Here is a 23,360-nt window from a genome sequence, read left to right as displayed (position 1 = left end):
CAATAAATGTGCTAAGGCTGTTCAAGAGAAAAATTTGTTTCATATTGTTGCAATTGGCTTGTTTCCAACTCTTCAGTTTCATTTTCTGCCTACACCAAAGTTCGCAACAATTGTAAAGCAGTCATTAATCAGTCCAACTACATTTTGAACAGGCTAAGAGTAGAAAACTTTCTTCTTGTCCTAATGGCAGCCTAGCATTCTGGTCTCTTGTCAAAGCTGTTGGCCACAACTTTTGCCCATCTCTGCAAAACCAGATGGTTCTGTCACTTCAGCCAAGGATAAAGCTGACCTGCTAGCATCCCATATTTCTTCCAACTCATGTATTAATGATCTTGGTAAAACACCTCCCACCATTCCCAACACGCTCCATTCAATTTCTCCTGTGGTCTTCCATCAAAAGGATGTCAGAAGGATTTTGATGAACCTTGATGCTAAGAAAGCTCAAGGTCCGGATGGCATTTCTTCACTTGTTCTCAAAACCTGTACTCTTGAACTTACTCCTGTTCTTTGCCACCTTTTTTCACTTGGTTATTCCAAAGGTATTTTTCCTTCTCCTTGGAAATTTGCTCATATCCAGCCAGTTCGTAAAAAGGGTGACAAGTCACTCCCATCCAAATTATCGTCCCATTGCAATTACTTCTACTCTTTCTAAAGTAATGGAGAAATCAATTAACCGCCAACTTAAAATACCTAGAAACCTTCCCTCTGATCGATTGCCAGTATGGATTCCATCAGTGTCGATCCACGGGTGTTATTCTGGCTCATGTTACCCATTTATGAACAAATTCAATGGAAAAGTTCGGTGAAACACAAGCAGTTGCTCTTCACATCTCAAAGGCTGTCGATTGTGTCTGGCATAAAGGTATTCTAAACACGGTTCCATCTTAGGGCTTACTGACTGTTTTTTGTAATTGGTTATCCAGTTTTTACTCTGACCACTCACTGACGGTGATGGTAGATGACTGTCTCCACTAATGCTGGTGTCCCCCCCCCCGGTTCAGTTCTTTCCCCCAATCTTTTCTTCTTGTATATTAATGACCTTCTTCCATTAATGACCGTTAATTGCCCACCTTCACTCAGTAATTTCCAAACTTACACGCACAAAACTTGTTTTCTTCCCTCCAAATACCTCGTCTAAACTGCAGCCAATGGACCAAGGCATTATTGAGAGTTTGAAAATGTACTAAAGAAGATGCATACTGGAAAAAATTATACAGAAAATAGAACCTAAGTAACCTATAGTTCCTGTTGTAGATGTGCACTTCAGAATTGTCGAAAGTGTGGAGTTAAGATGTGGCGGAATCAGCAATTAAGGATTGTTTTGCAACAATGCCAATTATAACAGTGATGAACTACTACAAGATATTGAGCAACCTTGGAAAAAACTTCAAGGGAGAGGTTCGATCTGTGGAGAAATTGTTCTTGACGAATTTTTAGTTTGATAATGATGTCATAATAGCTGAATATCCGAGTGAATCCAACATTTTGGAGAGTATTTGAAGAACTAATGTCAATATCGACGATCAGTTAGATGAAAATGAGGGCAACGAAGGCAATATTAAACCTTCCAAATATGAAATTTGGTAGCATTTGAAACTTGGCCTTCAGTGTGAAGAAAAATATATTTGAGTGTTTAAACAAATGCGAACATTTTTATGAACGATGTACAGTAAAATCCTGTATGCAACAAAAAATAACAAAATATTTTAATTCTTAAGAAGTTAGAAAATTTATTCATTCCCCCTTATTTCTGAATGTTGAATTACAGTATTTTTCATTGTTCAAAAGGTCGTATTTCTTTATAACGAATTTTCTGTTTAACAAATTTTTTTCAAGTCAACGATCGATTATTTCGTTATATAGAGGTCCAACTGTATTTCATTATTTTTATTTATTATCAATTTTAAAGTTTGTATATTAAGTAAAATAAAGAGAAATAACTACTACATATTATAAAAATGTAGCAAATCACAGCAGAATTTATTTGAATAGATGATCATTATTTTAAAATAATTTTAAAATTTATGCCCCCCCCCATGTATTTCATTCAAACAGAACTTTACTGTATTTTGGCTTTTTTTTTTTTTTTTTTTTTTTAATGTGTAAGAAAGACCATTTATTAAACATTAATTTTTATTGTTTTATGAAAAAGAAAGTTGGTCATGTGACAGTTTTTATAAACTGGGGAACAGCTGATGCCAGGTTATGTATCTTGATCATTGGTGTGAGCAAAGTTTGGGATAATCATAGCAGTGGTTTCTGCATTTGTTGAGGGGGTTGCTTTTTCAATAAAATCAAAATTATCATTAATGCATCAACCCTGAAAAATTTGATTTCAATCTTCAAGGATTGATTAGGCACCTCCGTAGCCAGGTGGGAAGGAGAAGCAGTGCGTAGCACACGCTTCTTGATTAGACCAGGGTTCGAGCCCGTCACCACCAAATACAGAGGATGTGGAACGGTCAGGGAATGACCACTGCATATTCCCGAGCAATATGGCCTTAGTTGCTAATGCTCCTAAAAACCAAATAACAACAAGGATTGAATTTAAAGACCTAATTTTTTTTCCTTCTTTCTCTGCTAGCTTTGAGGGCATGTGTAGTGTTACTACCATTTTCATAATAACAGCAAACAATTGAAAGAATGCATTTTTCTTGATTGCTGTTATTGTGAATATGAAAAAAATATCACTTTGCTGACTGTGAATTATAGCATTTAATACATATTATTACATTTGACATTGTGCTCCTAATTTTGCATATTTATTTATTTTTATTTTTTTAGAGTATTTCAGAGGAAGAACACTCCAAAGAAATGGTGGGGACCACAACAGAAAACTTGGAATCCTTCAAAGAACTGATAAATTTTGATCATGGGTATTATAAACAGGATGGTGGCAGTGCAAACTCTGAGGCTATTTTATCTTGTGTTTCAGTTGATCCCAAATGTTTTTCAGAATATATTTCCACAGAAGGAAAAGTCTTTTCACAGTCTATGACTTCAAATTTGTCTAACTTAACAGACTTTTCAGTGAACACTTTGCATTTAAACTCTGACAGCTATAGCATAGAAAGTACAACTCTGCCAGTAATCAAAGTTACCACCAACACTGATGATGATTTACCAAAAGACCATTGTGATGAAGTAACGTGTGTTCCCAGTCCATCAGTGAGTGATCCTGGATACGATTCAGGACTGTCTTTGGCTTCTCCTTTAAGTCATCAGAGTATTTCTAGTCCTGTAAGGTTGATGGATGAAGATCACTGGGAATCTTCCTTTAGTGAATTATTTCCTTCTCTTGTGTAATAATAATTTTCTATTTATGAAATTCTTGGTGATTGTTTCGTTGACACCAGAATGCTGATGTATAAAATACAAGCTGTATATAAGACTGGGTTGCTCTTATTTGTTCAAACCAAACTATCCACATTGCTATTCCTTTTGTGGAAATAAACCACTCTGGCATGTGTGTTGTGCTGTTTGCTTCTGTTTTGCTCTTTTATAAAACAGGCATGATCAACAATTTTAGTTATGAAACTGGATTCATTAGTCACACGTTTTAGAGCTGTGCCGTAGAAAAGGGGGCAAACAAAATGTATAATCATTGTACAGAAAATATTAGTTCTAAAAAAAAAAAAAAAAGAAACTATTGTGTTTACTTCTTTCATGCATATGTACTTTTGTGGGCTCTGGGGTGGGGTTGTGATATGGATTTTGTTTAAATTCAGTATGTACTGCCATTTCAGTACAAAAATAGCCTCATAAATTAAAGGGGAAGATTGCATATTATGTCATTTGTTCAGTTTGGACTTATACAAGCCAAAATTGAATAAATTATCTGGAATTTAGATCCAGAAATTGAGTAGGTTGAATCAATTGATACGCACATTACTCATTCCTGTATAAAATTAGGCAGAATGGCAGCTGAATTTTGACATTGACAAATGTGAGATACCGCACACGGGTAGCAATAATCTCAGATTAACATACCAATGCAGTACCACCTTCAGGTAGTGGGGAGTGATATGTAGATAAGCTGACAGGACAGCTGATGGGGTTTTGTGCATGGTATACAAAGAATTTTGCCAGCAAAGATAAGGAGATAATTATCCCATTGTATAAGGCAATGGTTAGGCCACATCTTGAGTAATGCATACAGGTGTGGAAGCCCATTTTAGTAAGGATGTATATCTGTTGAAATGAATGCAGATGAGCAATAGGAACAAAAGGGTGTTCTCACCAGGAAAGGCTTCAGTTCTGTAGATTGCTGAATCTGGAGGCTGGAAACTTGCAAGGTGATGTGATTGAGGTTTTTAAGGCTTTAAATGGATTATTGAATGGATTACTAAATAATTAAAGCTCAATACTGATTGAATCCTTCCTCTTGCTTAGACTACACACGAGAGGCCATAAATTGAAAAAGGATGGTTGCTGAATAAATTCCAGGCAGACCTAGTCAAATTGTTAGAGGGGATGGGCATGTAATATGGGAAGTTCCTGGATAACCTTGCTTTCTTGTATAGTTTTGCCACTATTAATACTAACTAACACAAACTGGCATATACCCACTTGGAATACAACTGCACAATCAATTCGATCTGTCACAGAATCAGACAATATTTAAAATACACATCACATAAATTACTATGTATATTTATTATTTTTTTGAGCAATATTTGTGAGGTGTAGTGAAATCGTTAAACACAAAAGTTGAAAATTTATTCTGCACTCCACAAGTGTTTTTATGCAGTAATTCTGCAAAAACCTAAGTTTTGCTTCAGACACTATTCTGTTAAAACTGTCTACAAGGTAAAGAAACTTTCATTATCTTTGAACCGAACCAAAAATTTTTGTATTGACATTATTTATCTCTTACATCTGAGATGCCTAATGCGAGCAGTGTTGAGTTAATAAAGTAATCATTTTGACAATGAGGGATATCCTGTATTTAACCAAGATTTCCACCCATAATAATAATATTCCCCAAACTGTAGCATGTCCATATCTTTTATTATATTATACTGTTGCTGTGGCAATTTTTTTTTTTTAATTTCATTTTATGAGAATGATATTTTTTTTTTCAAAAAATTGGGAAATCTCCTCATTACATTTTGCTTATGGAAAGAAATCATCACTTGCATTAGAAAAAGTAAGGCTATATTTTTGTGTTGTCTACGGGTATAGATATCTATACGCTATCTTTTTATTTATCAAAATAAAATTGCTACTTACTTGGAATAATGTAGGCATTGGCTATAGTATTCTGTAGGCAATGGCCCTTAGTGATGTGGAGGGATTGAGTTTTCTTTTGCATCATTTATAGCAATTCCTCCCACAAATTTAATATTTACTTTATCATCTACAAAGCTACATATACATTTCAGTGGTCTAGAGTGTGCTTTTATCTGAAGTATATCATATATAAATAAAACTGTATTTGTGTTAATGTTAACCACAGATGTTTGATGGGATTGGAGGCCAGGGCAATACTTGAAAGTCTTCCTCATGTTCTGCAAATAATCCAGGCAGTGTGGCATTATCCTGCTGAAAGACTGCACTATCAAAGGGGAAGACTGTTGTCATGAAAGGGCATACCTAGTCAGCAATGATGTTTAGGTATGTGGTAGATGTCAGAGTGCTTGGCACATGGATGACTGGACCCAGGGTATCCCAGCAGAACATCACCCAAAGCATGACACTGCTGCCACAGGCTTGCTTTTGTCCCACTGTACATCCAGGTGCCATCACTTCCCCATGTAAATGATGCACACGTCCACATGGTGCAACAGGAAATGTGATTCATTGGACTAGGCGACTTCTTCGAATCACTCGAGGTCCAGTTTCGATGCTCGCATGCCCACTGTAAGTGCTGTCACCATGGGCACCTGGAGCACCCCATTTTCAGCAGGGTCCAATGTACTGTGTGTTGTGACACATTACTCCCGTCACCAGCATTCCAATTACTGCCGACTTGCACCACAGTCAGCACGTCCCATCCAGGGCTCTCCTGGATGGTACATGCATGGATGAGCTGTGGTCGTCCAACATCATGCCAGTGGTTTGTGAGTTTTCCCTCCTCAGCCCACTTTCGGTAGGTACTAACCACTGCTGACCGTGAGCCACCCACCAGCTGTGCCGTTTTGCATACTCTGACCCAGTCGTCTGGCCATTACGATTTTGCCTTTGTCAAACTCACTTAAGTCTGCTGCCTTTCCCATCTGAAGAACAAGAGTAACACTGATTAGCGGAGCTCAGTGTCAGGTGTTTTTTATACGGTGTCCCAAACCGTGCTGTAGTTCACCTGCAGTTGCTTCGATTTGCATAACGACTCGCTGGTCATAATGTTTTGGCTCATCGGTGTAAATACCTTTTTGTATAAATTTGGTACATGCATCATTGGTGAATGGTACTGACTATGGTGGATAACAGGTTGGTTAAATGACAAAGACAATGGGTTATTATATATGTCTACTGCTTTAGTATTGGATTGTTTCTGATATTTTTAAATAATGCTGATGACGGCATAAGTGGTTCATGTTTTTGTCTACTAATGATAGAAGACTGATAGACAAAAGTAACAAAGTTATGTGCCTTAACAAGACTTGTATGTATTTAATTGGGGTGAAAACTGGTAGTTAAAATACAGTTTGTAAAAAGGTAAGGTCGTTACGAAATAATAAATCCTGGATTATCTATTCTTTGGGAAGCAACAAACTTAAGGTAGTTAATAATAATGGAATAGACTTGGAAGTACAGTCATCCCTCGATTTGCGCAGGGGTTACATTCTAGGAAAACAGTGTGCAGTTCAAATCCGCACAACGAGAAATGTAGTTTATATGACATAACGAGGGTTCTGTACCTTTACACAAAAAAAACTTAATTGAAACAAAATTCTTCATTTAGTAAGAAAATTAGAAACATATCCATAAAATTAATCTTGTTTAATACCTCTAGATTTTTAATCTAAATTCATTGCTTCTTTGTCGGTTTTCCTGTGATAAACTTGCAACAGTATCCAGCACTTTGAAAAAAATTAGTTAAAATTGTTTGCTTAGAAGCATGCTGTTTTTCTCTATAAATTACTTCATAAGGAACTAAAGCCAATGATAAAGTTCTGTGAAAATTTAAACTCCTCTCCAAATCTTGGCTAAGCTAATTTGCAAGTCTTAAAAATTCAGCTAGTCTTTTTGCGGTCAAATTTTTGTGTGCATCTTCTTCGTTTTTATCATTTTTGTTATCTTCTTCACATTGCAAAAAAATATCGTCCACTGATAATTGTTCTCTATGAGATTCAAGGACTTCTGTGATACATATCTGCTGGTTCCAGTTCTTAAAATCCCTCTCCACTAATCACTTTGCAAATTCTCACAATCTCAACTACCTCCAGCATTTTGACCATGGCTGCTTTAGTGCAGCTTTGTGGCCACAGCTTTTTCCACACTGCATTTATTGTTGAGTTTAGCTTCATTGCATGCAAATTCAATATTTTTTACAGCATCAAGAATGTTATAGTTCTGCCAATAATCTCAAATTGAAAGATTGCCTGTTCCATCAGTAGCTTCTACCATTTGTAAAAAAGATCTTATGTAAAAAAGTTTAAAGGAAGCTATAACACCTTGGTTCATTGGCTAAATTAACAAACTTCTATTTGCTGGAAGAAAGGTAACTTTCACAATTGGGTGCAGGAATGACTGAGTGCATTGTCAAGAATGAGCAAGATTTTTGAATGCTATGTTCTTCTTCAGGCAATATCTTTTTTGTTTTGATGTGAAAGCAATTTAAAAACCAATCCTTGAAGATTATAGCTGTCTTCCAGGCTTTTTGATTTCTTTTAAAAACAAGGATTTTCTGATCTATAAATTAGAAGCAATTTACGCTTAAAGTTACCCTCTGCAATGCCACATAACAAAAGTGTTTACCTATCTTTTGTGGCTTTGACACCTGGGGTGGTTTTTTCTTCTTTTGAAATGAATGTTCAGCCTGGCATACGCTTCCAAAATAAGCCAGTCTCATCAGCACTGAACACTTGACTTGCTAGATAGCCATCAGCCGCAATTAAATCCTTTAAAGTTTTCAGACACAAAAAAGCAGCTTCCATATCTGCAATGGCTGCTTTGCCAGTTAATTTTAGATTGTGAAGTTTTGACATTTTTTAAAACTTTCAAACTAACTCTTATTGGCCTGAACGACATCTGCATTGGATGGACCAGCTTCTTGTAAGTGATTAAAAATTTGCAAAGCTTTGGCATGAATAATATCTGAACTAAGAGGCATTCTCAATTTTGTAGTGCTTTTTGCAGCCAATGATATGGAACAGATAACTGAACTTTTATTTTTTTTTTCAGCGTTTTCCCTAATTCATCGAATGCTAGATTCATTTATGCTGTATTTCTCGGCCAATGTCATAACCTTTTTGCCATTTTCTAACTCCTTAATATTTTTAATTTTTCCCTGTAGCTTTCTTCATTTTAGGCACTAATTAAATTACACTTTATATAAACAAAAAATATTAAATCAGCAAAAGCAATGCTTACCAATTAAAACACTTTACGTTATGCAAACCAGAAAAACATTGTCTGAACAGCTAATGTAGGATAACTGATGAAGGGGGTTCCTGAATGAGGAAGTTGTTTAAAACAACTGGCCAAACATGCCACTGTTTATTGCTATGTTTGGTTATAAGAATCCGTTTTGTGAATGCCTTTGTGATATTTTTCTAAAGCACATTTCTGGAGGCCACAACCATAAAACAATTTGCACTTTCCAGTTTATTGGGCTTTAATTAGCACAATCTTAATTATAAATAGATAGTAAATTCTATCTTATTGCATTTGCAATAATACCGATAGCTGGAATTATGTGGGATGTTATGTTATTATGGTGAAATGTGTATCTCCTTCAATGAAATCTTCAGTCGTGTAAAAAAACAAATTTTCAAAAAATCCTCATTACTATTTTTGAAGCTTCACAAACAAAAATCGTGCAGGTAGCGAAACTCGCCGTGCAATATAATTTTGGTAGAAAACAGATGCAAACGGAGGGATGACTGTAATTGTGCAACCTAAATGCTCTCTCAACAGTGTAGACAGGCTATCAGGACAGCACATGACATCTAAGATGTACAGCAATTTTGCTAGTGGAGACAACAAAAGATAAATATTCCATTATATAAAGCTAAGCTTTGGTAATGCTATTCAGGGACTTGCAGACTTCTGATAATTGGAAGACTGTGTCCTTAGATTGTTTGAGTTGGGTGGCAGATTGGTTGGCCAAAAATGTATTACTGTACCTATTTGCTGTTTACGGGAGAGGTGTGGGCATGCCTCCCTCTCTGTCAACCATTAAGTTTTTGTCATGATGGATGAGATGCAGTAGTGCTGCATTACAATGTGTCACCCACCAGTAAGCAAAATAAAATTTGCCACCTTAAAATGAATACTGATAAGCATTAACCAATCAGAAAACAACAGCGAAAAAACTTGCAGCAGTCCTGATAAGATGGGCTCTAATTTTCAACATTTCCAGTAGTGCTGTGACTGGCCATGGGAATTCATAGTTCAGTAATTTTTTTTTTAGAAAAATTTAAGAGGCCAGTCCAGACCTCAGGACTTCCCAAAATGGTCTGCTGTTACATCTCATCCCAGCTAGCCTACCACCCAGTTTTTATAAAAATTTGAGGGCTGCCAAATGTAAAAATGCAACCCTTGGATATGGGCCAATAAAGACACTCCTTAAATCATGTGCTATTACTACACACGGTTTTGTTTTGTCTATGAACAGCAGAAATTTCTGATATATTTATACCCTTTTGTGCAAGTTACAGTTGACCATGTCTACAAATGAGAATTCTTTGGGAATAACCCAATGAGAATAACCCAATAATCAAAGTTTGGGTTAATAAAAACCACTTTATAGGTAGTGAAGTATTTATTTTGATTCACATTTGAAACTTGCATAACTATACTCTTCAAACAGCATATATGGGCTTATTCTATTTATTTCACAAAGTCACCCAATGTTCTCTTCTGTACTTTAGTAATATAAGGTTCAAAAAGCCAAATTAGAGCTATGACAACAGTCAGAGTGCCATTTATTATGAACAGGTTGTCATACTTTCCCACAGTGTCTCGGAAATAGCCTAAAAAATAGAATTAATACTTTATTTCTGTTAGATATATATATATATATATGCAAAATTGAAAGGATTAAAATTTCAGCATGTTTTTTTGCATGTATTACAAAAACATTTCATTTTTTTTTTTTTTTTTTTTTTTTTTTTGGAAAAGTATATTTATGGTTTCTTGGGAAAGAAGGGGGGGGGAGCAGAAAATATCACATATCAAGTTTGAGAAGTGTAAACATGTAACTACTGGTTAATAAAATGACAAATATCACTCAACTGTGGTCAGGAGTTTTGATTTTTATTGCTGTCTGTAGGGCTGCAGAAAGCAATCTATTTAATGTGCATAATGTCTCAAAGATTAATAATCTTGATTCATTTTGTTGCATGAGGAATCAATTTTAAAATTCTTATTGTGCTGTTTTTGTAGTACATTGACCTTTCCAGATAAACAAATGACTTAGACCAGTATATAAGAAAGACATGTGAGCCATAGGATTTAGAGCCAAGCTGATTTCAAAAGGTGTGTTATCAGATGTCATGCTGCTGGTTTTTGATTTGTGCAATTGCTAACAGCTTATACCAACCAAAGTCGACTATTAGTGATGTTAACATGAGGAAGTGTGACTGTACTATCACTCTTAAGTAATGCACAGGAAGACCAAAGAAGCACTTGCCACATGAACAGAAGGTACTTATCTGAGTTTTTTTTTTTTTTTTTCAATACAATCCCAATAGCTATCCCTGTAACTCAACAAGGATTGAATACACTATAAACAGATCTCCACAGGCTCAGTTTTTGTTGAAGAGCAGCAGAGCACTATCAACACAAACAGCAGTTTTGCCTTGTGTGGCACAATAAATGTTATCACTGGATTACAGAGCAGTGGAAATTAGTTCTGTGGGGTGAGGAAACTTGCTACACTATTCTGACAAGATGAGAAGGTGGAAGAGGGGAAACATGAAGAAACTGCCTCCAAAGTGCATATTGAAGGTCAGGGGAGATAGGGTTAACATTGTGGAGCTGATTCTCATGGAATGGCCTAAGGTCTGTGGTGGTTGTATGTGGAGAACCACGAATGCTAATGCCTACCCTTAACATTTTAGACAATTCCATGCTCCTTACTATCAATTCTTGGTTGCCATCTTGTAAACTCCAGAAAAAAGGGGATGAAACAGATTGGTCCACTTGATATCAATGGTTCAACCACTGATGATCCTGCTCAGGTAGCTGGCAAAATGAATGAATATTTTGCATCTACATTCACCATGAGGAATAGTGTAGGGAAGTGGAGCCCAGAAGTTTATTAATCTCTAACAGGGAGCTAAATGAGTTTGTAATAACAGAGCAAAGCAGAGGAGAAATTGTTGAAGTTAAGAAAGGCACCTGGGATGGATGGGATCCCAGTTATATTAAAGGAGGTAGCAAAGGAAGTAAGCAAACTCTTAGCCCTAATTATGAGAGTATCTGTGGATTCAGAGGAGGTCCCCAAGACTGGAGATGTACAAATGTATCCCCAATTCACAAAGGGGAATCAAATGGTGACACGAGCAATTACAGACCTGTTAGTTTAACTTCTGTTCTGGGGAAAATAATTGAGTCACCTGTTAAAAAAAAAGCTATGCAGGATCAGCTAGACAAGACTGCAGTTATAGTTCAGATACAGTATGGGTTGGTTAAGGGAAAATCTTGTCTGACCAATTTGATCAGATACTACAATGTTTGTCACAAGGGAACTGGATGCAAAAATAATTTTGATAGTGATGCACGTAAGGCTGCTGTACAGAGTGGTAGGCCCCGGGTGCCAAGCGAATTCGAGGTCAAGCGTTCAAAGTGCGAATATATAGCGATCTTTCCAAGTGATAAAAGTTTATATTAAGTTATATCGTTTTTTACTGGAAGTTCATTTATAATTCAGTTCTATACTTGAAAAATCACAAGTAAGAACAAGGAAGGAAACTCACCTTTCTTTTTAATTACATATATTTACTCTATTTTACTAACCAACTAACTTATCTAACCGCTTGGCCTCCTTGCGGCACTGCTCCTGCCTCCCCGTGGCGGGGCCGGAAACTTGGGAGGGAAAGTCAACCTCCCAGGGCAAAAAGGAGCCTAACATGGACTACGACAATTACCCAGAGCTTGAGCAGCCTAGGCGCTCATCCAGTACCATCAACAATGCTGATCATGAAATTTCTCACGATGTAACAAAGTCTAAACGACTGCGTACAGACACAGACCAACAGGAATGCCCATCATTCCTTATCTTACATAGTCTGTCGGACAAATCTATGAGCACTCTCTCACCATTTCTTATACAAAAATGTTTGGAAAATGTGGCGGGCTCTCCCAAAATGGTGAGAAGACTAAGATCTGGAGACCTCTTGGTAGAAACAGTGAGTCGTGCACATTCTGAGAGACTGTTGAAACTAACAGTATTTGGCGGGCTACCCATTCAAGTTACCCCTCATGCAACACTAAATACTTCCAAGGGAGTAATTGCTGAGTGGGATCTGATAAATGTAACAGAAGATGAACTGGCCCAAGAACTCAAACATCAGAAAGTAATACAAGCCAAGCGCATCATGATCAGGAAAGATGGAGAACTTGTTCCCACCCGCAACATCATCCTGACATTCGGAACACCTATCTTGCCATCCAGTGTCAAAGCCGGCTATCTCAACTGCCGAGTACGACCCTTTATCCCGAATCCTATAAGATGCTACAAGTGTCAAAAATTTGGTCACGCACAAATGGCTTGTCGAGGAGATCCAGCCTGCCCAAACTGTGGGTCGAAAGAACATTCGCACACAGACTGTGACGCCAAAACACCGCACTGTCTGAATTGCAAAGGCGTGCATCCAGCCTACTCCAAGTCATGCGATCTATGGAAAACTGAAAAAAAAATCCAAAAGTACAGGGTAGAACGAAAAGTCACATACCAAGAGGCAAGAAAGCAAATTATGCTTAACGCACCTAAGAACACCTATGCAGCAGCAATGCAAAAACACCAAACAACAGCAACACAAACTGAAGTATCAGTCCCCCCAACAATGTCGATTGCAGATTGGGCCCGATCTATACTGTCACCATCAATGAAACAGACTCCAAAAGAGCAAAAGGTAGTAGATAGAGCCAACAACACCCCTGTCTCAGTCCCACCAGCAACCCCACATAGACCACCAGATATTTCAAAGTCAAAAACCGACTCAGTTACAAATAGGAAGACAAACAATATCACTTCAGAAAATATGGACACTGATAACAATGCTGACCCAAATGAACCTATCCTAGATCTTCATGCAGAAGATGTCTTGGATACCGGACGCCCAACCTTTCCAAGAAAAGAGAAAATGAAACTCGATCGCCACAAACAGCCTGGAAATAAAAAAGACTCAGAATCTTCCTCAAGTAACAAAACCAAATAATGCACCAAATCATACAGTGGAACTGTAGAGGAATTCGCAGTAACATTGATGATATCCACGAGTTAATTGATCGTTATCATCCCGTAGGCATCTGCCTACAGGAGACAAATTTAACACGTCATGTGTCACTCTCAGTTAAAAATTATGCACTCTTTAGAAAAGACAGAACTGCTACAAATAATGCTCACGGAGGGGTAGCCATACTCATAGACTCCAGAGTACCTTGCAGATTAATTCCTTTACAAACCTCCATCGAAGCTGTTGCAACACGTATTGTGATTGGTATTACTTTGACAATTGTTTCTATCTACCTTTCGCCCAATCAGTCCTATACCATCCATGAACTGGAAGATCTTATTCAGCAGTTGCCAACCCCTATCTGTTTATTGGGTGACTTCAATGGACACCATCCATTGTGGGGTTCTCCCAATGCAGATAGACGAGGACAACTTATCGAACAGCTTGCTGACAGACAAAATCTGATTATACTAAATACTGGCTTGCCAACTTACATCCATCTCTCTACGGGTACAACTTCTGCAATAGACCTTTCGATATGCTCTCCGATCCTCTTCCCTAGTATTGAGTGGACGGCCCTCGACAACCCGCTAAATAGTGATCACTTTCCGCTAATATGTAAAATTCAAACAGCACAATCCATAATTTCCCAAAACTATGTAAAATGGAAATTTCACAGAGCAGATTGGGCAAAATTCACTTCCCGAGTGTCCTTTGATGAACAGATCATCGAAACCTGTCCTATTGACACAGCTACCGATCACATCACAAGACAAATACTCGCTGCTGCATGCACTGCGATTCCACAATCACAGTCAACAACCCATAGAACCACAAACTATTGGTGGAACGAAGAGTGCAAAGGTGCAAAAAAAGAAAAAAACCGAGCATGGAATCTGTTTCGAAAATATCCCACCACCGCCAATCTTATAAACTACAAGAGACTCAGAGCCAAGGCCCGTCACATTAGGAAGAAAGCTAAAAGAGAATCTTGGATTCGATTTGCGAGCACGATTAATAAGAATACTGATTCAAGAATAATATGGCGGAAAATAAAACAACTAAGTGGCAAAGCTCCCCAATTATCCTCTCCAATTCTGAACTGGAATGGACAGGATCTTTCTTCTCCTGTAGACATAGCCAATGCCCTAGGGACTGTTTTTTCACAGCTATCTGCCTCAACAGCATATGATCTATCATTCCAGAAGATCAAAGCATTAGCTGAAAAGTCCAAACTGAACTTCAGATCTACGAGTAAATGTACTTTACCTTATAATCAGCCGCTTACAATGCTTGAACTTCAAGAAGCCATATCTAGCTCAAAACACAGTGCTGCAGGCCCCGACGGAATATACTACATAATGCTCCAACACTTAAATAAAGAATCGGTCTGTTCACTGCTCACTTTTTTCAATCGCATCTTTCTTGAACATTGTTTCCCCAGTTCCTGGCACCACTCCTATATAATAGCAATTCCGAAACCAGGAAAAGATCATTCCATTCCTGAAAACTATAGACCTATTTCTCTCACCAGCTGCTTAAGCAAAACTCTGGAAAAAATAATTCACCGTCGACTTACTTGGTTTCTCGACTCTAAGAATATAATTTCTGACAATCAATTTGGATTCAGAAAAAATCGATCAGCCCTGGATCTCATGGTCAAAGCGGAAACAAACATCAGGAATGCATTCATTCGAAATGAGCATCTCGTCATGGTATGCCTTGATGTAGAAAAAGCCTTCGACACCACATGGCGTTTTGGTATCCTAAGAGATCTGCATTCCCTTGACCTGAGAGGCCACTTACCGTACTTCATATTGAATTTTCTTCAGCACAGATCTTTTCAAGTCCGATACCGACAAGTTCTCTCTCAAACATATATACAAGAAGAAGGGGTCCCACAAGGCTCTGTGCTCAGTGCCACCTTATTCGCAATAAGAATAAACCATATGACTAAATATATGCCCAGCACTGTGAATTCATACCTCTATGCCGATGATTTCACTTTTTCTTGCAGTTCTCAAAACATGACTTTCATTGAGCGGCAGCTCCAAATTTCAATTAATAATATTCAGTTATGGATGGCACAGAATGGGTATAGACTCTCTTGTTCAAAATCTAAAGTAGTTCACTTTTGCAACAAAAGGAAGATGCATCCAGATCCAGAAGTACACTTAACAAATCAAACTATCTCAGTTGTGAGCAGCATTCGTCTGCTTGGTCTGACTTTTGATAGTAAGTTGAACTTCATAGAGCACGTTAAACATCTAAAGACGTCTTGCCTGAAAAAAATGAACATACTCAGAGTCATTTCTTCTACATCATGGGGTGCAGATCGGTACACGTTACTGCATTTGTATAGAGCCCTAATCAGATCTCGCCTTGATTATGGTGCCCCGGTGTATGATTCTGCTAGAGAAAGTGTGCTAGCGCGACTTGCACCAATTCAACACTCTGCCCTGAGGATTTCTACAGGCGCTTATAGAACTTCACCAGTCCAAAGTCTTTATATTGATGCTCATGAACTTCCTCTAACCCTCAGAAGAAAGATGTTAATTCTTAACTATACAACTAAAATCCAAAGTCTACCTACCCATCCCATTAGGCCGATACTTAACGACCCACAGTTCACAACATTCTATAGAAATAAACCAAGAGCAATTCAACCTTTTGCTCTCAGAGCTCAAGCACTATCAGAAACCTGGAATATAGATCCCGATAAAGTTCTTCAAGATTTAAGCAGTACGGATCCCCCATGGAGGTGTATTATGCCACTCTGTGACAGTTATTTTCTAAACTGGGGAAAACACTCTCTTGCAAATGTTAATATACAACAACTCCATATAGCCCATACACAAAATTATCTGCATTTTTCAAAAATATATACTGACGGATCAAAATCTGAGAGTGGAGTGGGTGCATCAGCCGTTTTCCCTCATAAAACCTTTTCTGTATCACTTCCCAATGAATGCAGCAGCTATACAGCTGAATTATACGCCATCAAAATTGCAGTGGAAAATATCCTCCATCTGACCATCCATAAAAGCATGATATATACAGACTCCCAGAGTGCGATTATAGCTTTACAGAACAATTCTTCTAAAACACATCCTTTAATAAAGCTCATAAAATCCAAACTGATGCATCTTCAAGAACTCCAACGAGTGGTCATTTTCTGTTGGATCCCAGGCCATGCTGGGATACTAGGAAACGAACGTGCAGACTATGCCGCTAAACATCCATCCGACAGAGAATTATCACAGCATTACGTCCCATATCTTGACTACAAAAGTAACATTCAAAGAATGTGTAAAGAACAATGGAGAATTCAATGGCAAGCCCAAACACACAATAAACTCCGCCAAATAAAACCTGAACCGCAATCGTGGACCTCCAGTTTCCGTATGAACAGGAGGGAGGAAGTAATTTTAACTAGAGCGCGAATTGGCCATAGTCACCTTACCCACCTTTATCTCCTCACAGGTAATGATCCTCCACAATGCACACAGTGCAATTGTCCACTCACAATAAAGCATATTCTTATTGAGTGTACTTTATACACCACTGCCCGCCAAGTCTCTTTTAGCTTTCTACCAAACCTTAAAGAACCTTTGACACTCTGCCATATCATAGGTAACGACGCTAATCTACTGGAGTTCTTTCACTTCACAAAAATTATCGAATTATATGATCGTTTTTAAGTAATGCCATCACAACCACCATGCATATGTACCATTTATAACAGTGATAGGTGCAATATGGCCTAAGCAGCCCTTGCACCAAAAAACAACAACAACAACAACAACAACAGAGTGGTAATCAATGGACACTGCTCTTCGAAGACTAATGTTATTAGTGGGGACCACCAGGGTTCTGTGTTGTGCCCGTTGTCTTCTATGCAGTCGAACTTGGTTATAACGAGCACGGAAATAATGAGATCCTGGCTGTAATGAGCAAAAAGCTATAATGATTTTAATTTACGCGTATTCCAATACAATCGCTTACTGTCATAATGAGCATACCAATGGATATATGTATAAATTTTTGTAACTATCCAAACATTCGTAATCGCTCAAGTAGTCGAAAAAACCCAATTCTTGGAAAAGACAAAAATGAATAGGGCAACTTTTATGACCACCTGAATCGAATTAGTGGTCGGTTTATGACCTCATACTTTCGGGGACAGGTCTACGCAATAGTGCATTGGTGTTCGGCTTGTTGCCTTATCCTATTTACAGATTGTCTTGTATTCATTGAACCATAAATTTATTTTGGGACTTCTAAGAACTTTGAATGCAGATCACTTTACTGTCATTTTAAAGTAAAATCAGTCAGAGAACTGATTCTTTGTTCCTCTTACCAAGAAATGCTTAATTTCTGCACATGAAAGGTGATCTGATTGAGGTTTATAAGGCTTTGAATGGTTTGAGCAAGCTCAATGTTGATGGGATTCTTGCACTTGCTCAGATTATGCACTTGAGGGGCATAAATTCAAATGAAGGAAAGACAGTTGCATAATAGATGTGCAGTGCAGAAATTTTCGTTGCCAGCGAGTGGTTAATTGCTGGGACAAACTTCTATCTGTTGTTCTGGAATTTGACAGCATAAATCAATTCAAGGAAGAACTGGACAGAGTGAATGGATAGGTGAAATGGGAAGCGGGTTTTTTTTTTTTTTTTTTGCTGATGCTGTATAAGCTTGCTTTCTTATATCATATGCCACTCTAACTCATGATCTAATTGACAGAACTGTAAGTTATGCTTATTCCCAGATTCCTGTGGTATAACCCACTGAACTCTGCTATTTCGTAGAGTTCTGTCACGCAAATTTGACAATATGCCAGATTCTGAGACTGAAATAAAGATTCAAGGCTCATAGCTAGCATCAAGAGAGCAGTCAGAAATGCAACATATCTTAGTCCTGCCTCTAAAATGAAGCCAAGTAAAGCACAAAAATCTCCCACTCAATCACCAGTAACCTCTGCTTAAAGGAATGAGGTGGGCAAAAATGCATGAAATAATACAAGAATCTCAATATACCCAAATATGACAACACATATTTTACTGTATTGACATACAGTCCCTTTCTGCATTAGTTGTTATTTCAAAGATAAGGCAAGAACTTAAAACTTTATAGCAGCTCAATCAAATAGAATAACTTCTGCTATAAGAGCCCAGGCTGTTGATAACTGGACAAAACCTGAAAGAAAACTGACTGCTCTTCATGTGGGAAATCAAACCTACCTTGAAATGAAAGATAAAAACTATATTCTTTGCAAAGGTGCTTAGGACACCACCAGAGAAAATCCAGGGTAAAGGGGGGCAACTTTTTAGAGAAAGAAAAAAAAAAAAAAACCTCAAAAAGAAAACTTAATCATACTGAGACCTACTAACAACACACAGCTATGAGAAATATAAAAGTTTAGTCTGTGAGAAAGACAAGAAATATAGGAGTGACCATTGAAACAGCTTCAGCACAGGATGTGGATACCATTAAAAATATCCAGCAAGTTGCTAAAGGAACTTCTGTATCACTTGCTCTCCTAAATTGTGTATTTGAAGTTTACCCCCAAATATAGAAGTTACTGCAACACCAAGAGTTGATATATTCCATGTGGAAATCCTACCACATATAGGAATATTATGCTGTCATTTCAACTGTCAATGGTTCAATAACACATCTCAAACCTGCCCACAAAAAGTAGTTTGTGTGGGCACTGTGCCATCATTAGTCAGCTGTGAGACAAGAAACTCAGTTGAAGTGTTTTAACTGCAAGGCTGCATGTCTTAGTTTTAACCATTCTGTCAGAGACCTTAACTGTCATGTTTACCAACATGCTGTTAAACAGTATCAGGCTAGGTAACCACATGGCACTGAAGTTTCTCCAAATGAATGCACAAAGAGCTCATACTGTAATTTGCCAGGGAAAACTACAAATAGAAGAGCAAAATATAGTTATCCTCACTGTCTGAGAATCATACACTCATGGGGGTAAGATCAGCAGTCATCCCTAATCCTTCAGAGTGGGGGAACCACCAACACAATCTATGTGGCTGTAGTAATTAGAAACACCACACTCACTGTGACAAAAGTAAACTCTTTATGCACCAGCTTTGCAGCATGTGCCTGAATTACTAGTGATCTTGGCTCTTTTCATGTCACTTCAGTCTACTGCAGGCCAGGAGAAAATATTACTCTCATTATTCACTATCAGCACACAACTCTTGCAACATTACCAGCTTAAAAAATACTGGCAGAAATGGATGAAAGCTGCCAAACCAGACTCTGCCACAGCCTAACTGCAGATGTAGGGACACACAATGGTCAAAACCTGGAGGACTTCCTTGCTATGACATTTGCAGTTCTGATCAGGTCTCAGAACCTGTCCACCTTTATTTCTACCCTATTGGAATCAAATAAAAACAGATTGGCAGGTCCAAGAAGCTTGGACATCATCAGATCACATTGCCATCATATTCAAACTTGTTTGTCAGTTGGAGGGCCTCCTCCTTATTTTGACTTTGTAAGATACAACATCAAAAAAACCAAACAGGAGTTATTCCAAGAAACAGTAACACAAGAAATGCAGAGAATCCCGACAGTTGCACTCCCCCAGTTAACCCCCAGGGTCATTTAAAAAATATATTACAGAGGTAAAATTAATGATCAAGTAATTAATGATCAAGTAAAGAGCAGTATTTAAATTAAACCAAATAACAGGAGAATATAAAGTTAAAATATCAACAATGAAAACTACAACAATGGCGTTTAAAGGAAAAAATACGGTGAGAACAAAAATAGTTATAGACAATAAAATATTAGAACAAATAAAACATTTTAAATATCTAGGATGTGATATAACGTATGATGTCAAAGAAGATATGAACTAGAAATTGGCGAAATTTCAAAATATATGGGGAAAAATAAAAAGAACTCTGGCTAAGAAAACAAGGAAAGAAACACAGTTGAAATTTTACAAAATAATGGCAATACCACCACTTCTTTATGGTTCTGAAACAAAGAGACATTAATAAAATGTCTCTTTGTTTCAGAATTAATGAGACATTAATACAAGCTGCAGAAATGAAATTTAAGATATGTTTAAAGGATGTACAAAATTAGATAAAATACCAAAAGTAAATAAAGATTTACTCAATTAATGGAAAAATTATAGAATATAGACAAAGATGGAAAGAACATGTAGAAAGAATGGAAGATAATAGATTCCCTAAATTAGCTTATGCATATAGAGACAGGAAGACCAAAGAAAAGAGGAGCAAACCTCTAGGAGATGGGAACAGGCAGATCGCCTAATCCATGAAGGAAGATAAGATAATATTAAAAGCTTCCACTATTTAATAATAAAAAAATAAATAAACACTAAACAATAAAAAACATTAAAAGGTTACAGTATTTACTGCATCACAGTATCCAATTAGATCTGTGCTGTGACTGCAGTATGAATGTCTAGGTGATCATGCATTTTGTCTTTAATCACTGACTATAATTTTCGCTGTTTGTTGCCTCCCTTAATATAATTGGATATATCCAATCCACCTGAGGTGCTATTTTTATTTTTAGCTTCAACAATTTTTTTTCCACATTCCTCTCAATTATAAAATGTTAGTTCCCTGTTAGAATTTGGTGTACTTCTGACATCATCCCTAAAAAAATTCCTTACAGATGAATGTAGATGCAAATTGCCTATTCAGTATGCATGCAACCTGAGCAAGATCATCAACAGTTTTAAGATTCATTGCCTTCCTCCTAGTGTTTATTTAAGTCTTTGCCAGGGATTTCTCTTAATGTGCCTTTGCTTGCCTAACCTCCTTTTTGACTTGATTGCAAAGTAGTTTGTATCTACTGCACGTTACTGTAAAACTGATAACTGTGTCCAAATGATTTTTTTTTTTTTTTCCCTTCCACAAGTCTTGTTAGTTCATCTGATATCCATTTAGGTTTCAGCCTTGAACAGTATCTCTTAGTAGCCTAGTAGTTGCATGATTACATCCTTGAATGTTTAAAATTTCAAATTTTCTGTTGGTAACTTCATACCTATGTATACAATTTAATATTTGTTCCGGACCACTGTAGTCACCTTTATGAAAGCAAAAACCCTTCCCTTTCCTCTTAACAGTTGTTACACCTTTAATTAAATCTGACATAAATACACTGTAATCACTTACTTAGTGGGTCTTTTATCTACAGATTCTTAACATGAATATTTTCCACTAATAATCAGATCACAGTATTGATTTCTCTTGTTGCCTATCATGCAGGTGTAGAAAACCTTCATCCACTAAATGTGCAAAGTTTTGCTACTATGTGAGTGACCAACTCACAGTTGATGTCTGGAAAGTTCACGTCTCCCATTATAAAACATTCTGATTTACTGGCCCACTCTATATGTCTGTACTGTAGCTGTTTGTTACACACATCAGAGTCATTAGGCTATTACACACTCATTCCCATTGGCCACTCATGTTAACTTGATGCACACAGAACCTTAGGTTCTATGTGCTTTTTAACTAAGAGCATAACCTTATCCTCCTGTTCTTCCTGTGCTCCCCATATTCAAATTCTGCATTCCTTATTAGTATTAGTATTGGCCGCATGGTGCAAGAAAGCCTATGGCTTATGCTGCACCAGCCAAAAAAAAAAAAAATCCGAACAAAACAATGATAAAAACAAAAAATAAATGAATAACTAAATAATAATAATTAATACATAAATTAAATAAAAAGGAAATTAAACCTATCATCCTATGCGCTTCCCTTACCTGAAAGTACTATTCAGATGACCTTTGAATTTCCCCAAACTGTCGGCCTCTACCACCCATGAAGGCAACTTATTCCAGTAATTTATAAATCGCTGGCTAAAATAAAACTTCCTGCAGTCCAATCTAAACATTTCCCCCCACGTAAGTTGAATTTATGTCCCCTAGTTCTAGCATCATTTATAATCTTGAAAATTTTGTCCTCATTTATTTTACTGATGCCTCTCAGAGCCTTAAACACCTCAATCAAATCTCTTCTAAGATGTCTAGTTTCCAAACTCTGCAACCCACATATTCGAAGTCTTTCTTCATAAGGACGCCCTTTTGCCGATCTCACCAACCGAGTTACCCTTCTTCGCACCCTTTCAAGAAGCTCGATGTTTTTCTTTAGGTGCGTCTCCATACTTGAACACAGTATTCCAAGTGTGGTCTAACATAAGCCTTATATAATGGGATTATCACGTCCCTATCTCTACTTGCAAAAGTTCGATAGATCATCATGGGCCTTCCTTGCAACCTGTTTACAATGCTCAGAGAACTTCATGTCTGACCGTATCGAAACACCCAAGTCCCTTTCCTCCAGTACTGGGTTCAGTTGAACTCCACCAAGTGAATAAGTTTTTTTGGGATTACTCTTTCCCAAGTGTAATACCTTACACTTTGTTGGATTAAAGCACAGCTGCTATTTTTCTGACCATTCCTGAAGTCTATCTAGGTCTCTCTGAAGAAGCTCAGCTTGACAGTGATCATTAACTACTCTACCAATTTTAACATCATCTGCAAATTTAGACATCACGCCCTCTATCCCTTCATCAATGTCGTTTATGAAAATTAAAAACAACAGACATGTCTGTATTTGATGACTAGACTACCTTGTGCCACCACTACTTCGTTAAAGGCCTCTTGAGTTGCAGTTTGGTTTGGTTTGTAGTTTATTGGTGTATCAGCAACATTGGCTGTAAATGAATGAAAAAACAGTTATACATATGATAAAATATTAGTGATGCAGGAAAGTT

General features: G+C 37.3%; 2 protein-coding genes across 2 annotated transcripts in view; one reads left to right on the top strand and one right to left on the bottom strand.

The window, feature by feature from the left end:
• Window positions 1-2,981, top strand: part of Xbp1 (X box binding protein 1) — an 89,897-nt gene extending 86,916 nt beyond the window's left edge. Inside the window, exon 6 of the mRNA XM_090374284.1 lies at window positions 2,785-2,981. Within this exon, the coding sequence (XP_090230410.1) occupies window positions 2,785-2,860 (76 nt within the window). The 3' untranslated portion in view covers window positions 2,861-2,981. The remainder of the gene's footprint in view (window positions 1-2,784) is intronic.
• A 7,015-nt stretch (window positions 2,982-9,996) lies between these two features.
• LOC150085887 (monocarboxylate transporter 9-like) overlaps window positions 9,997-23,360 on the bottom strand; it is a 73,476-nt gene continuing 60,112 nt past the window's right edge. Inside the window, exon 3 of the mRNA XM_090374730.1 lies at window positions 9,997-10,139. Coding sequence (XP_090230856.1) covers window positions 9,997-10,139 — 143 coding nt within the window. The remainder of the gene's footprint in view (window positions 10,140-23,360) is intronic.

This window comes from Mastigoproctus giganteus, chromosome 5 (assembly GCF_048544385.1).
Source record: "Mastigoproctus giganteus isolate SK-2022 chromosome 5, ASM4854438v1, whole genome shotgun sequence".
Taxonomy (NCBI): Eukaryota; Metazoa; Arthropoda; class Arachnida; order Uropygi; family Thelyphonidae; genus Mastigoproctus; species Mastigoproctus giganteus.
This window is presented reverse-complemented; position numbering and strand designations above follow the sequence as displayed.